The following is a 14,270-nucleotide window of genomic DNA, read 5'->3' on the forward strand; positions in this document are numbered from 1 at the left end:
AAGCAGTCTTCCTGGGGAAGCTTTGAAAATGATATTTTGGGTAACAACACCCTCAAAAGCATGAAATCAGCGCCTCCTCTCTTCACTCGCGTCACATCAAAATCTTTATCTGATTGATGTGTCAGTGGTAATTCGACACACGTACCCTTCCCGGCTCATGTAGGTGTTGGCCAAGTTGATACAAGAGTTTGTGCTGACGTGTAATGAAACTTTTAATGCCTACTTCTACTGCTCCCCTAAAAGTACCGGGTTGCGTTCAGGCCTTGGCAACTAGGTTGGTAAAGGCTATCAGAGTTAATTTCCCTGAAAGGGAACTACGGTACGTGAGTGCAGACGATGCTTGGTTGCAAATCCATGCTTTTTTATGGGCCACAGACTCGTGCTAGGAGGAGGGATTTTGGTTCAAATCCGGTTATTTGTATTGAACACAGTTGCCACTTCAATTCGAGATTTATATACATTCGAAGAAAAAAATTATACAGAATTTCAAATAATTTGGAGACAACAAATTGCATATTGATATTTACTAATGATATTTACTTGTAACTTGTATGTAACGATGATGGTAATTTATATTAATTCCCATTTCAAACCTTAGATATTACTTTCTGTTTTCTGTTTGTCCTTGTTTTATTGTTTTAAACGTTATATCTACACTGAACAGATATGACAACCGAAAGAAAAAGTAAAGGTTAGCAACGATTTTTTTAAAGTAATTTTTTTTATTTTCAGATTGGTTCTTTGAAGAACTTTTGTTATTTTATATGGAGAAGAGGATGCAGTGATACAACAATGTGGAGAAGAGAGATATTTTACATATATATGGTGCTAGCAGAAAACAGACCCTCCGTTTTCAGTTTGAAAAAAAATAAAAAAAGTTAAAATTAAAATACGGACGGTCCGATTTGTAATTTAAAAAATAAAAAAAAATTTTAATGTTGAAATCGGTCCGTCCGATTTCCATTTCAACAAATTAAAAAAAATAAAAAATACAAATCGGACCCTCCGATTTCGTGTTTATTTTATTCTTCAAGCAAATCGGACCCTCCGATTTGTGGTTTATTTTTTTATGAAACAAATCGGACCGTCCGATTTGAATAAAACACCATATAAAACAAATCGGACCTTACATGTGTGTCTTAATATTTAAAACCTTTCAATATTATTAATTGATTGTAAATTTTTTAGTTGCTTAAATTTACCTTCTTTTTATTTACTCTGATTTTGGATGTATACATAAATTTAAAACAACAGTACATCTAGTTGGATATGTTTCTTTTTGTTTCTGTGTAACTTTTTTTAATAAATGGGTGATTAAAGTACAGCTTACAAATGAAACTTAAGCGGATCGTAATTTTTAATACGAGAATGTTGGCAGTAACTGTGATGTTACGCTAACAAATGTTATCTTCGTTACTGTAACGAAAGCAAATTTCAATTTTAACCTAAAGAAACCAGATAATTTAAGCATGATAGTAAAATGGTTATGATGGAAACATATTTATAACGAGGCCTGCAATATTATTTTGTTGGAAACTGGCAAGGCTTCCTGGTAGGGAGCTGCAGCACGGCCTTTGTTTGGCATGGCGTGTTCCGGTCTGTTATAAAAAACGTACTGGGCCCGAGACATTTAAACGCTTTAAAACGTTAATGGCCCAGACCCAGCACAAGTAACTGTATAACAAGCCAGAAGTGTTAATAAATATCTCGGGAGGCATCTTCATAATGTGGGGCGTACACATCACTTCAACGTCGATAATAAACTACTCATCAAACATAACTTTTTTAATTTAAAGTGTCACTTATTTTATCTTACTATGTATAACAAGTAGAGTCAGCAAGGAACACAAGATGAAAAAATAATTTGAAGATGTTAAACACGACTTACGTTCAATAGTAAAGTTCGGCAAACGTGGACAAACAATTAGTTACGTTTCGCTGTAAGTGTAGATATATGACATATATGGTTACGGTTTTTGGCCGTTTAGAGTAAGATATTATTGGGTGATTATGTTGGTTTGTAGCACATTGCCCACCAATTAAGGGTTAAATTTGAAGATAGCCCAACCGTACTGACAACCCGACTGAAATATTGATATGTGAATCGAGTCTCTTTTCTTTAATGTTCCTCCGAAAGTTGCCAAAACCAAACCTGTTATTGAACCGGTATGGTGAGTGGGTCACTGGCTCAATGCTTAAAGCAGTTGTGCTATATAACATATATTAAATTATTTTCAAATATAATTACAGAAGAGAACCCCAACATGGTTGCGTAAATTATTCGAACGACCCAAGTAGTGCCGCGTTCAACAATGCGAGCATTCATTTTTTGAAATTGGAAACTACATAGAGCCGGCAGGTTTCATCGAGTTAGTCAACTGCTGCCAGAGTTTAAGCGGTTTGAGTATTTATTATAATAACAGAGGCAACCGAACCGAGGTCACCAAACGTGCTTTGGTCTTTTCTAGCCCAATAGGGTGATCCGGTCCAGTTATTACAAATGATGTTTCATTTATGTCGTTGCGTTTATGAAATTATCTTTAATTAACTATACAACCCTAAACCGATGACATGTATGCGGAATTATTTTAAGATGTGCTTAGGGGTGGAAATAGGCAAGGCGGCCTGCGAGGGACCTGCTGCCTGGCATGTGTTTGGCCTGGTCTAGTCTGGCCTGATAGGAAATAGTTTTAGGCTCAAGCTATTAAATAAGTCTATATTATTTAAAAGGCCATGCCAAGTCATTTGAAATAGGCTCTTGGGCCTGTCAGGCCGGCATGTGCCAGCAAATATATATATAGAGACTTTTATTGTACTAGTTGAAATGCTAGTAAAAAGATTTGATATTGGGTTTGCTTTCTTATAATAATACCTTTGTCAACTAAGCCATTTGTCTCTTTAATTAGATATGTGTACTTTGCATCAATGTTATCCATATATTTATTAAGTTAATGTTCTGTAACTTTAAACATTAAAATATTTTTTAAACTTAATTATGATTTAAAAAAAAAAAAAACAGGCCTACTGACATGCTTCAGGCCAGGCCAGATTTAATAACAGGCCAGGCACAATCTTCATAAAAAAACCTGTACCAGGCAACAGCTCAGGCTATGGCCAATATACTCTAATACAGGCCTAGCCTGTTAAGATGTAACCCCTGACCTGGCCCGGCCTGTTTCCACCCCCATGTACAATTGATTTTATAGCCAGTCCGCCCCGTTTGTCGAGATTGTATTCGCCTGGCTGCATGGGTTGGGATGGGTTGGCCCCCTAAGGCACTCCTTGTTAGCAGTGTTCTTAACTTCTCACTCAAGTTGTTGCTATCCTCTGTGAGAGCCAGGTTGGCGGAGGGAATAGTTGAATGACAGACACGTCCAGAGTTTAATTTGTTGTGAAATGCATATACTTTGTTCGGTTAACAAAAGTTCAATAAAATTGAAAATATCAATTACGATTTACTTGTATTTGCAAATTTAATTATATTAAGGCTTGTTAGTGTTCAAAACGAACCGAATGAAATTGTAGTATTTATCCACGCTTATATTGAATTTACTACATTCAATAAAATGATAGGGATGTGTTTGTTAAAATTGTGACTTTCGGTAAAATTAAATCCTTTTTTGAACAAGTTAAGTATTTAACCAAAAGTAAATATATATTTCAAAATATTTATTTGCCTTCGAAGGTGCTGCACGTTCAGCCATAAATTAATATTATTGTTGCATGGAAAACATGTTTAACATCTATCCAATACTTATTTAAACAGAATTGCATCAAAAACTCTCTTTATTTCAATAATTGGGCCCAAATAGCTTTCCAGCAAAATCATCTTTTTCTTATTAATTGGTGAATAACCGATGAAATTCAATACAATGAAACTGCGAAAAGTTTTTTTATTACTAAAGTTAAAAGCTTTGCTCGAATGGTCTTAAAGTCAAAGTCGATCCAAATGAAACCGATATTACAATTACACCCATACCAGAACCGATTTAAACCGAAATAGTTTAGATTTGATCTGATTGGATTTTTGTACATACGGCTGAATTGGAGCGGATTTCGGATCGACTATTCATAAAGATTCCAATCCAATCGAAACCGAACAATGGCTGATTATATTATTATATTAACACATTACTTAAGATTTTAATTATTAAATGTTTAGCTTAGTAAACATGTCTTTGACATTATGCATATATGAGAATTACTGAATTAAAATTTAATGTTAAAATTGTTATTTAATATTTAGTTTTACAATTATATATTTTTGATCTTATGTTATGTTATCGTTGGAAATGGCAACCTGTGGAAGGCAAGACTGTTCAAACTCTACACAAAATTGCAAGTGAATCAAGAAATATATTGTGAACATTGAGTGTTTCCACACAGATTGTCAAGGGGTGGGTAGCACAGAAATAGGTGGGTCAACCTGAAAGGGTCACATCAATCAATGTTGGCACAAACGCTTCAGTCATGGGATCTGTATAAAATCAAATCTTAGCTTAAGCAAGAGTGTAACACACAACCAAAAAGAAAGCGTAACCACGGTACTCCAGCCAATTACCAAAGGCAGACATTACCCTAAACGAACAAATGGCGATAATGGACGACGGGGAGAATCTGCCGGAGGAGTCCCAGGAGACTGAGACCAATGATGCGTAAGTTAAATGTTGCTTCGTCTATGTTGCTTCTCCCCTGTGGGTCTTCAGAAGCTTACACCTTCTTCGGCCTAAAGGGTTTCTCAAAATAGTGTGTTTGTTCTCCGGTTAAGCACTTTGTTTAATTTACTAACAATTTTGACGTTGTTTTCCAGCGTTGTTCCCGCGATAGACATGGAAACCCTTCCCAAGGCCTCGGTCGCAGATGGAACGTCGACCCTTAATCTAGAGCTAACGATGAACGTGGTACGACTGAACCGTCTTTCTAACATTGGTCTACCCTCTTACCTTTGTACGAAACCGGAGTGTGTTATAATGTTTGTGTAACATTTTTTTTTGGTACAGAGCCCTAATGGTGGTCAGGGAGAAAACCTACCTGAAGATCCCAAGACCCAACATGATGGACTACTGCTCCTCGCAGTGAAGCTGCTCGAGGTACGTGACCCGTTTTTTTTTTCGTTCAAGAAATTTTAGTCCAACTATGTTCGAAGACATATTTATGAAATGTGCCTGGGTTTGGAACAAAGGCACCACCTTTCTTAACATATATTTGACATGCCCTATTTCAATGAACATGTGGTGATCCATTTATCGTCCAAAATAATTTTAATGTCTATTGTTTGACCCGAGCAACAAAAATATCCCACGTGACCATGTCATACCAACACCACATTTGACCCATTCTAACATGGTGGTTAGGTCGAAAATGGTATTCAAATGCGATGTTGTTTGATGTTTGTGTTTTTTGCTTTCTTGACTGAGTACACAGAAGATCGATGCGCGGACAGTTGCTTTGGAGGGTCGCATGTCGGCGCTGGAGCGACCAACGTACCAGACGGGGAAGTCCGTTACTGAGATCCATTCACTACTAACCACCCAAGGGGCGAGTCCAACTTCAGCAACCGCTAAACCATCCACAGATAAGACCACAATGGCAACTGATCGTTACCCGGAGATTGAACCCAACCTAATAGGGCAAAGACAAAGTTTAACAGCTGTTACTAAGGATATTGGATCACCAGCAGAACAAGTGAAAAGCCTGGAGAAAGGAAAGTGGTTGGCCATGACATCTGTTACTCCGTCGCTAGACATAATCGTGCCAAACTCTCCTGGTTTTGACGACGACGTCATCATAGACGAGGCACTTTTAACTCCTCGCCCTATTAAGGGCGTTGACAGGTCAGGAAAGCCAAAGCGACCACTTGCGCAGTACTGGTGCTCTGGTGTGCCTAAAAGGACCACCCACTCTGCGACCATTACACTCGACTCAGTTGACGGAGTCTGTGAAAAAGTTAGTTACACACTTGCTAGCATACCTAACTGCCTTTCTTTGTCTTATAAACAAACCACTAAAAAAACAAACGGGGGCTGTGCAGATTTACAGGGACCTACCGAGCATGTCTAAGCTTGAGTGCACAACAAAAGTATGTGAGATGTTCTCTCCCACAGAAACATGCGGCATTCCACTAAAAATTCCAAAACTGGAGCCAATCGATTCTAACCATATCGTTGGGGAAGAACAGACTGACTGTAGGAAGCCCGCAACGACTCAGCAGAATATCCAGGCGAATGTTAATGTCTCTTCTGTAGGGGTTGGGAGTGCATTCAAACCGTATGGAATGATGAACGTAATGGAGTCTCCCGTTCTACTAATTCCACTGGCAAGAATCCCCACCGTTGAATGCTCAGTATACTACTAATAACGCATTTAATTTATTAGAACATCGTATGCTGTGGCTAACTAACATTATATTGCCTCTTCTTAAGGGATTCCAAATGGTTTTTAGGCCAACCGTTCACATGGACCTGACACTTGACGAATGCAAGATGGCCGCTTACATTTTTGGAAAAAATGATCAATATTTGTAGGGATAATCTGTGGTTATTAGAATCTTTATAATGTACCTAATATATTTTTTGTAGATAACGTTGTAATGGAACTGAATGTTGTTCCCCAAATTCCAGGGAAATGCTGTTCAAGTTCTCAACATTGGAAGTTCCTAGAGCAGGATTCCATTCGTTATCGCCGGTTTATATGCCCAATGTTGACGTGAGTACAACCCGACGGTGCCGAAAATATTAGAAAGATGAGATAGATAAGAAGACTGACACAGTTGTTTTTCCTTTGTGCACAGATTATGAACATAATCCTCATGAGCGCCTCCATGCGAGCCTGCTGCGTTCTGCCACCTCGTGTTTGGTACACACCTTCGCTGTTTGCCGATGACGTCATAGCAATGAGGCCATTCGAGGTCATTAGGAGAAAATACATGAACAGATGGATGCCGGCAACTAGTCGTCTCGAACACGTTGTTAACGTAACCTTTAACTCCAATTTTTACCATTTTTCATTCAACTTATAGCCTAGCATTAATATTTGCTGTGTTGACAGGTTTTGGTCCCGGTGTGCAAAAAAACATACACCTGGTACCTGATGGTCGTGGACGTTAAGCATGGGAGGGTCTACTGCCTAGATGTGACAAGAGCTCCAGAGTACAAGGAGCGGAGGGAACGCAACATGCGAACCATTGTTAGTCTAATAGAATTTGCACAACATTCTACCTCACTGCAAATTTTCCATAACTTTTACAGACGTGAATGCGGTTATCATTCCGTGCCATCTTACCCCCCTCTGCTTTTCTTGAATGCAGCTACTGTTGCTCGCCCAGTTTTTCATGCTGGAATCTAACATGCTGAGCTTTTCCCATGTTAGTGCTGATCCGACCACTTGGGGACCAATTAAGTATCCCGATGGAGTCCCAAGCTACCAGGAATGGTAATGATTTCTTTTATAACCTCTCATCTCTACATGGCCAACGTAATTCGTGATTGAAATGACATGTTCCGAATTTGCAGCGATGATTCATGTCTGTGGATTTTGAACTGGATCCAAACAGAAGGCAAATTCAAAGTTTCAAACCTTCCCTGGCAGGTTCGTCCTCCATTATGTTAGCATGTTGTGTCTCTACGAAGGAGTACATGCATTTTGACCCTATGTTTTCCTTACAAGCAGATGGACCCGTTGAAATTAAGGATGAAAACTGCAACAAAGATTGTCCTTTTGGATTGTAACGAGGTGAAGGCAACAGTGGCCTCCAAGGCAGATGCAGTGTGGAGGAAGGTTATTCGCATGAAGGACTGAAAAACTTTCGAAATCTGGTCGAAACACGAATGACTACTGCATTTTGTTATAGATTAACGTTTGATTACAAGCAGGAAACTGTGATCTAAGTAGAAATCGTATTAGTTGTTTGGCTAACTTCTATTTCGTACTGTGTGGTACATGTATGTCTGGTTCTATATGTGTTTGATGGCTACTTTTGAGTGTGGATACTAGTGGTCCTGTCGACAGACTAGAGCACAACATCCACACCCCCCGAGGTACACCTACTGGTATTGAATGGGGATCTATGGCCAAAACATATTTGTACGTAGGTTATGGCAATTTCATTGCCCTTGATGTTATATATGGCTGCTGCCTGCTTTTGCTAGGAAAACTATGTGAACCGTATGGAGTTTATTAATGAATGAAGTTATGGCTATTTTAGAAGTAATAGCAGAACCTGTGTCATTTTGCATTTGTTACATGGTAGTCGAACAAGAAAAGGTTTAACGATGATATCTAATTGTTGCTATATCCAATCTGAAGCAATATTACGGTATAGTATGAAATGATAATCATAAAAATAGTTTTGGAATAAATTTTAGATCTAATTAAAAATACACAACACTCGTTCATCCATACGACTATTGATTATATGAATAACATTTAGGAAACAATAAATGTTGGTTCACTATTAATAATCATAGCTTAATCTGTTTAGAGTAATACTACCGTAAATGCAAGCTGTGGTAGATTAAAGCTTTTTTATTCTTCTAAAGTTTTAATATTCTTAAATTTCAATTTCATTGCTTTGAAACTGTAACCTATTATGATATTTAACAATAACAATCAGCTCTTCTAGGCTAAAGCTTCTTTATTTTTGAATGTTATAGATAAAAAATTTCAGATTATATATGTTTGCAAAAACAAAAAATAGGCCATATTAGAATATCTGCATTTAATGAATTGTTCACATGATTTTTTTTTTTTAACTATTAGGGTATGAATGCATATAGTTAAAATACTGAATCTGGATCGGTGTACTCGTGGACCAATGAAACACCGATCATTGGGTAACTGGACAAACCCCATCTGAAACGGTTTACCGGTTATGACGTTGAATATATAAATATTAATAAACCCAAATGGGTGAAAGGGCAAACCTTCATGCACGATTTATGTCACTTTTGGGGCCATATGGGAACACATCACGGTTTACATTACCTAAATCAATACCTTCATGCATGAATCCTCAACGCAGAACGTCAAAATCATGGGTAATACAGCACATAAAATACAACTAATCCGCATAATCCCGTCCATTATGGAATTTATTATAAGAAACCACAACTGACCTAGTGTTCATATGAATAAACGTCAGTACGAGCAGAGTCTAACATTGTAGCCACCGAATAACATAGAAATTAGATTTACCAGTTTATTATTAACAACATCCTTATATGCAAACATAGGAAATCAGATAATATTCAGTTTCAGGCTAACATGTCGTCCTTAACATCGTAGTTGGAATAACAGCCCACAACTAAGTCGACCGTCGTCACGGGTCTGCAAGCGAAAATTGTTCCCATAAGTCGCATCCAGCTTGACATGCATTTTCAGGCGGACAATTATCTGGGACAACGACGGGTGCCTATTGCATATTAACAAGCATGTCAAACCACATGGCTGTTAAGACACTAATTAGGCAATGATAAGGGAACGCCTTGCAGCATGAACATTGTAGTGGCTAAATCATACTTATGCACACAATGATTAGCATGAACGATTTGTAAACACGCTGCCTTAATAAAAGCCCAGTAGTATCTTGTGAGTTTAATCTTATTAAAACGAGGACTGCCGCTATACCATCGTCGGGCATTGTATATACTAATGTATATTTTGCAGATGCAATCTTATACGCATCAGACTCGTCACATCATAGTCACCACATAGAATATAACTTCTCACAGCATAACCCTCACCCCTGCTAAGAGTAAAACCAACTCCATGAACAATACCACCCAGCTGGTGTAACAGACCGTTCCCATCCAATTCGAATCCACTCACACACTATACAGATTGGCACGTATACCCGTCGTACCTGTGGATTCGACACACCAGCATTGCCCTCCATCCAGTTGTCCACAAGAGGCTCATTCCACATACACGCATCCTTGCAAAACTTGCTACTTGATGCCATTATTATCTGAAAGCCAAACATGTCAAACTATAACAAACAATAAACTAGGGATTGCACAAACTTCTTTGCCACAGTTACTATAATCAACTTGCCCGAATCAAAACTGACTCAGCCTATCAATGAAAAATTATGACACTTACATACATCAAAAACCCTTACTTTACCACCACATCTACTATCCAACATGCTTCCAACATCCTCACAGCCTCCACTTCCCTACTACATACACAAACTTCCAAAAACACCACATGCATTACAACTACGACACAAAGAAGCAAACACGTTCACCGTTAACTCCTAACATTACTAACAATACAGGTAGGTACAAAGCAATTTGTAAAAAAATAAATGCCGACGGCTTTTTCTTAAAAAAACAGAGTACAATAACGCATTCTTTGGAGCACCAAATTCAAGGGTTTGTAACCGGATTAAGCAACAAAATCAATTACCTCAACTTTTTTCAGACGACAATTTTTGCTCAATCATCTCATTAGATCAAGAATGGGGTTAAAACAACATTAACACATCACACAAATTTTCAACAACCTCATACGATATCTTTTCATAATTATCAAGAACAACAACAACATCAAATTAGGGTAGTAAAAACTCCATTATTTCAGAGACAGGTTAAACTTTCAGCAACAATGTCACAATGGAAAAATTAAATTGGAAACAAAACGGAAAATGGCAGAATGAGTTCCACGCATCGACGGACTTACACAGGGCGATCGGACCCACGCGTCGACGAACAAAATTGCGCGATCTCCACCGCCTTTAATTAACACGACCCGCGATCTATGGTGAGAACTCGTGCAATCGGGCGGGTGAGATAAACAACGCCTCCGCTGCGATAGCCATTTACTTACATTCCAATCTCCGCCGTTATCACCGATCCACAAGTCGAAGGCCACCGTCACTTTAACTACATACACAAACAACACAAACGATGACGGATGAAGACGACCTCGAAGCCTCCATGGGTGAGACCACACTATCAGATTAGGGCATATGGGGTTTTCCAAAACGACAGCGTATTACAGCCCAAGCACTCTACCTCTTACGCCAGCTTGCTGAGGGGCTACTCGGCTTCACTTTTCCTTTGAGCTGAGCACTCCTCCTGTCGTCATTTTTGCCTTTCTTCAGGGACATTAACGTAATTTCACAAACCGCTACAGGACAAACTAAAAAAACGTTACCGGCCGTACATGGATCATCAGAGATCCAGAAAAGTGGTCTGGACCACTTGAAAACTTTCCTATAATTTATAGACTTTAATGTAATATTTGAAAATTTACCGGTTAGATGGTCATTCTGATAGTTTTATAGTTTTCAATTTTCATAGAGGTGTGATGATGACCACTTGAAATATAATATGGATAATTTTAAAATATGTTATTCTAATATCAAACATCTACTTAAAGTAAGCTCACACTTGATTAGGTGTGGACACAGCCTTATTCTTAAAAGTAGCTTTAGGATTGTTTCTTAAATTTGAACTCATGACTCTGTCACAGGCTCACAGCATACTAGCTAGAGAAGAAAGGGGGAAAGTGTAATATCAATATCTATATGATAAAGGCAAAACATAATTCATAAAATACAACATTAGAAGCCAATGCAGGTTTTTAGCAAGCATTCCCCCCAAGTATACATTTGTGCTTTTGTCCCATTAGACGAATTGGATGCCAATATAAACCAGAAAGTACATATCAAAATTTTTCTAATGAGAGAACTTATTTGTTTACTTAGATCTTTGACATTTTCATATTTCATTTCAATTCATCACCAGAAGCTTCTTCCAGCAGGTCAAGGAACCCTTTTGGAGCATCCTTTTCAACTGCCGGCAACTTGGGTTGAAACCCATAACTTGATGCTGCCTCAAACTTAGTCCATAGTTCCTTCTTCAAAGTATTTTCACCAGGACGTTTACCTGTTCGGAAAGTGCTTTGAGGTTCGCGCCACATCGGAGTGTTCTCAATACGTGATAGGCCGTGACCAACCTCATCTTTCAATTTGCTTATTTGATGGCTAAGAACCAAGTCAGATATCTGAATAGATGACTCATTATCAGCATTCTCCATGTCCATTGATTTCTCATCAAGTGGCTCCAGCAAAACACAGGATTTCGGGGGTGAGGTAAGCCAGCATGGTGATGCTTCTATTATTTTCTTTCCAATTCCTGACTTAGGAATCTTCTGTGTTTCTTTGAGCTCTGTAGATTTTAATGCCAAACCCTGTAAAGCATCATTACCACTACTAGGAGACTCAGAATCCTCTGAATCACTGTAATGAATCCCGATAGGAAATGGAGTGGACTTGCGAGACTTTATGTCACCAAGATGATGGATTTCAGATATAGGTTCAAGCAAGACGCAAGATTTTGGAGGTGACATTTTAAAACGGGGAGTCATCATAACAAGTATGGAGCTATCCCTTTTGGGCTCTTGATTATTTGCTTCTTCATTTGCAAGAGAAGGGGCAGGCTTAGCTGGAGTTGACTTCACTACAACACTGTCCAGCAAATCATTCATATTTCTAGAGACGGCTAAAAAGGTTGATGTCCCAACATCATTGGTGGAAGCCAATTTATTGAACTCCGATTTTGATGGTTCCCGGAATTTAGATGATAATTTCTTTGATATCGGAAGGGGTGTGAGCATGAACATTTGTCTACCTCTTTGAATAGTACAGTTGGCATGCCATGAAACAAGGGGAGAAGGAGAGATCAGAGAGTCCATTGTGGGCTCTTCGAGACTGTCACTGACATTGCTCTCATCGCTATCATCGGAAGAAACTGAATTACCCTTCAAAGCTTGATGCGGTTTACTTTTGAGCTCTACAGAGGGCGAAGAAAGCACATTTTCAAACCTGATCACCCAAGGCTGCATTTGGAAACAACAAACCCCTAGCATTCAGTTTTGAAATATGAACAGAAACAAGAGTATAAAGTGCAACAGAAGATAGAGCTTTGACCTTCAAAGATGAATGCATATCAGACAAGAAATCGGAGAAAGACTTGATTTCTTTTCTCCCCTCATTGCTTAAATTCTTGACTTTGAATGCTTGAACAACAAGCTCATCAACCTGCCAATCCAAATTCAACCCATTGATTCATGTGTTGTTCTACTGTAACCAAGCATAAAATGCCAAATTGTAATTAAATAAACAAATCACTTGGATAGATGAACTGTGTTCCTATCAAATTGAGCAGGACAAAATAAAAATCAGCTTTGAAACTCCTCGGAAAGTTAGTATACTCAATCATACGGTTCCATACGTTTTGTGAATAGCAAAAGTTAACATCGAAAAGAGCATTTAGACTATAACTAAACTCAATTTTTTTGTGTAACGAACTGAATTTTTCCCCTTCATCCCTAGGGCTCAAACTCAAAAGTCAAAACCACTAAAAAGGGAACAATCTTGCCTATGATTCATTCGAACAAGCCAATGTCGGCATATTACAACAATTAACAGATTCAAATCAAACTAATTAAGAGGGATTAAGTAAACTCTACCATTTCCTAAAGCTACTAAGCAAAAAGCATAGAATGTTACAGCACAAAGCGAAAGGAGTTGTGAAATGAATTGAATTAGGGGAAATGGTAGGTACCTGATGGAGAAGTGAAGAGAGATTGGACTGAACCAGAAGCAAGTGATCGAGAGCGTTGTCCTGTTCATCTTTCAACGATTCACCGCCATTCGCATTCTCGGATTCCATCTTCTTATTCTTCTTCTTCATCTTCATCTTCATAGTAGTTGTTGGTGGTGGTGCAGTGCGATTATGATTGTTCGATAAATCAGTGAGAGGGTTCCTGGACTTCATCATTGTCTTCTTCGTTCTCTCTTTTTTGAATTTTCACCAACGGCCAACGCGGCTTTCAATTCATGAAACTCATTCCCCCTTTTTACTATTTTGCCCTTCACTCCATTTCGTCATCTGTTATCAATTGTCTTTTTTTGTTATCTACTATTTTGCCCTTAAATATTTTGTAATTGATCTATAGATTTTTAAGACAAAAATAAAGGCAAATTTTGCAATGTACTTTATGAAGCATTTGAACAAATTTTGCGAGCGCTATCTTTGGTTATGCAAAAAGGACAAGACAAAACACAAAGGTAATAAATTAAGATAAATTATAAAAGTTTAATTTATTTTTATTTTTTTATTAAAAAATTTTGAGAAAAAAATATAATAATAAAAAATATAATTATAAAAAATTAACAAAAATAATGATAAAAAATAAAAAATAAATTGTGTCTCTATATCTTTTCTATTAGGATGGACACAAAATACATTATTTTAATATCT

At 37.9% G+C, this 14,270-nt stretch overlaps 2 protein-coding genes across 3 annotated transcripts; one reads left to right on the plus strand and one right to left on the minus strand.

Annotated features, from left to right (window-relative positions):
• On the plus strand, positions 6,572–8,179 carry LOC110267225. Its single transcript, XM_021112406.1, has 6 exons — positions 6,572–6,705; positions 6,791–6,964; positions 7,048–7,185; positions 7,307–7,431; positions 7,512–7,587; positions 7,669–8,179. The coding sequence occupies exons 1-6, from the start codon at positions 6,625–6,627 to the stop codon at positions 7,795–7,797; spliced, it is 723 nt and encodes a 240-aa protein (XP_020968065.1). The 5' UTR covers positions 6,572–6,624; the 3' UTR covers positions 7,798–8,179.
• On the minus strand, positions 11,509–13,875 carry LOC107616631. 2 transcript variants are annotated; one of them, XM_021111528.1, is made up of 3 exons: positions 13,572–13,875; positions 12,935–13,048; positions 11,509–12,843 (listed from the first exon to the last, which is right to left on the minus strand). In XM_021111528.1, exons 1-3 carry the CDS (start codon positions 13,785–13,787, stop codon positions 11,731–11,733), a joined length of 1,443 nt encoding a protein of 480 aa, XP_020967187.1. In that variant the 5' UTR covers positions 13,788–13,875; the 3' UTR covers positions 11,509–11,730. The 2 variants fall into 2 exon arrangements, with proteins under 2 accessions (XP_020967187.1, XP_016174071.1); XM_016318585.2 differs by having other exon boundaries at positions 12,935–13,045; positions 13,572–13,873.

The sequence above is a fragment of the Arachis ipaensis genome, chromosome B09 (assembly GCF_000816755.2).
Source record: "Arachis ipaensis cultivar K30076 chromosome B09, Araip1.1, whole genome shotgun sequence".
NCBI lineage: Eukaryota > Viridiplantae > Streptophyta > Magnoliopsida > Fabales > Fabaceae > Arachis > Arachis ipaensis.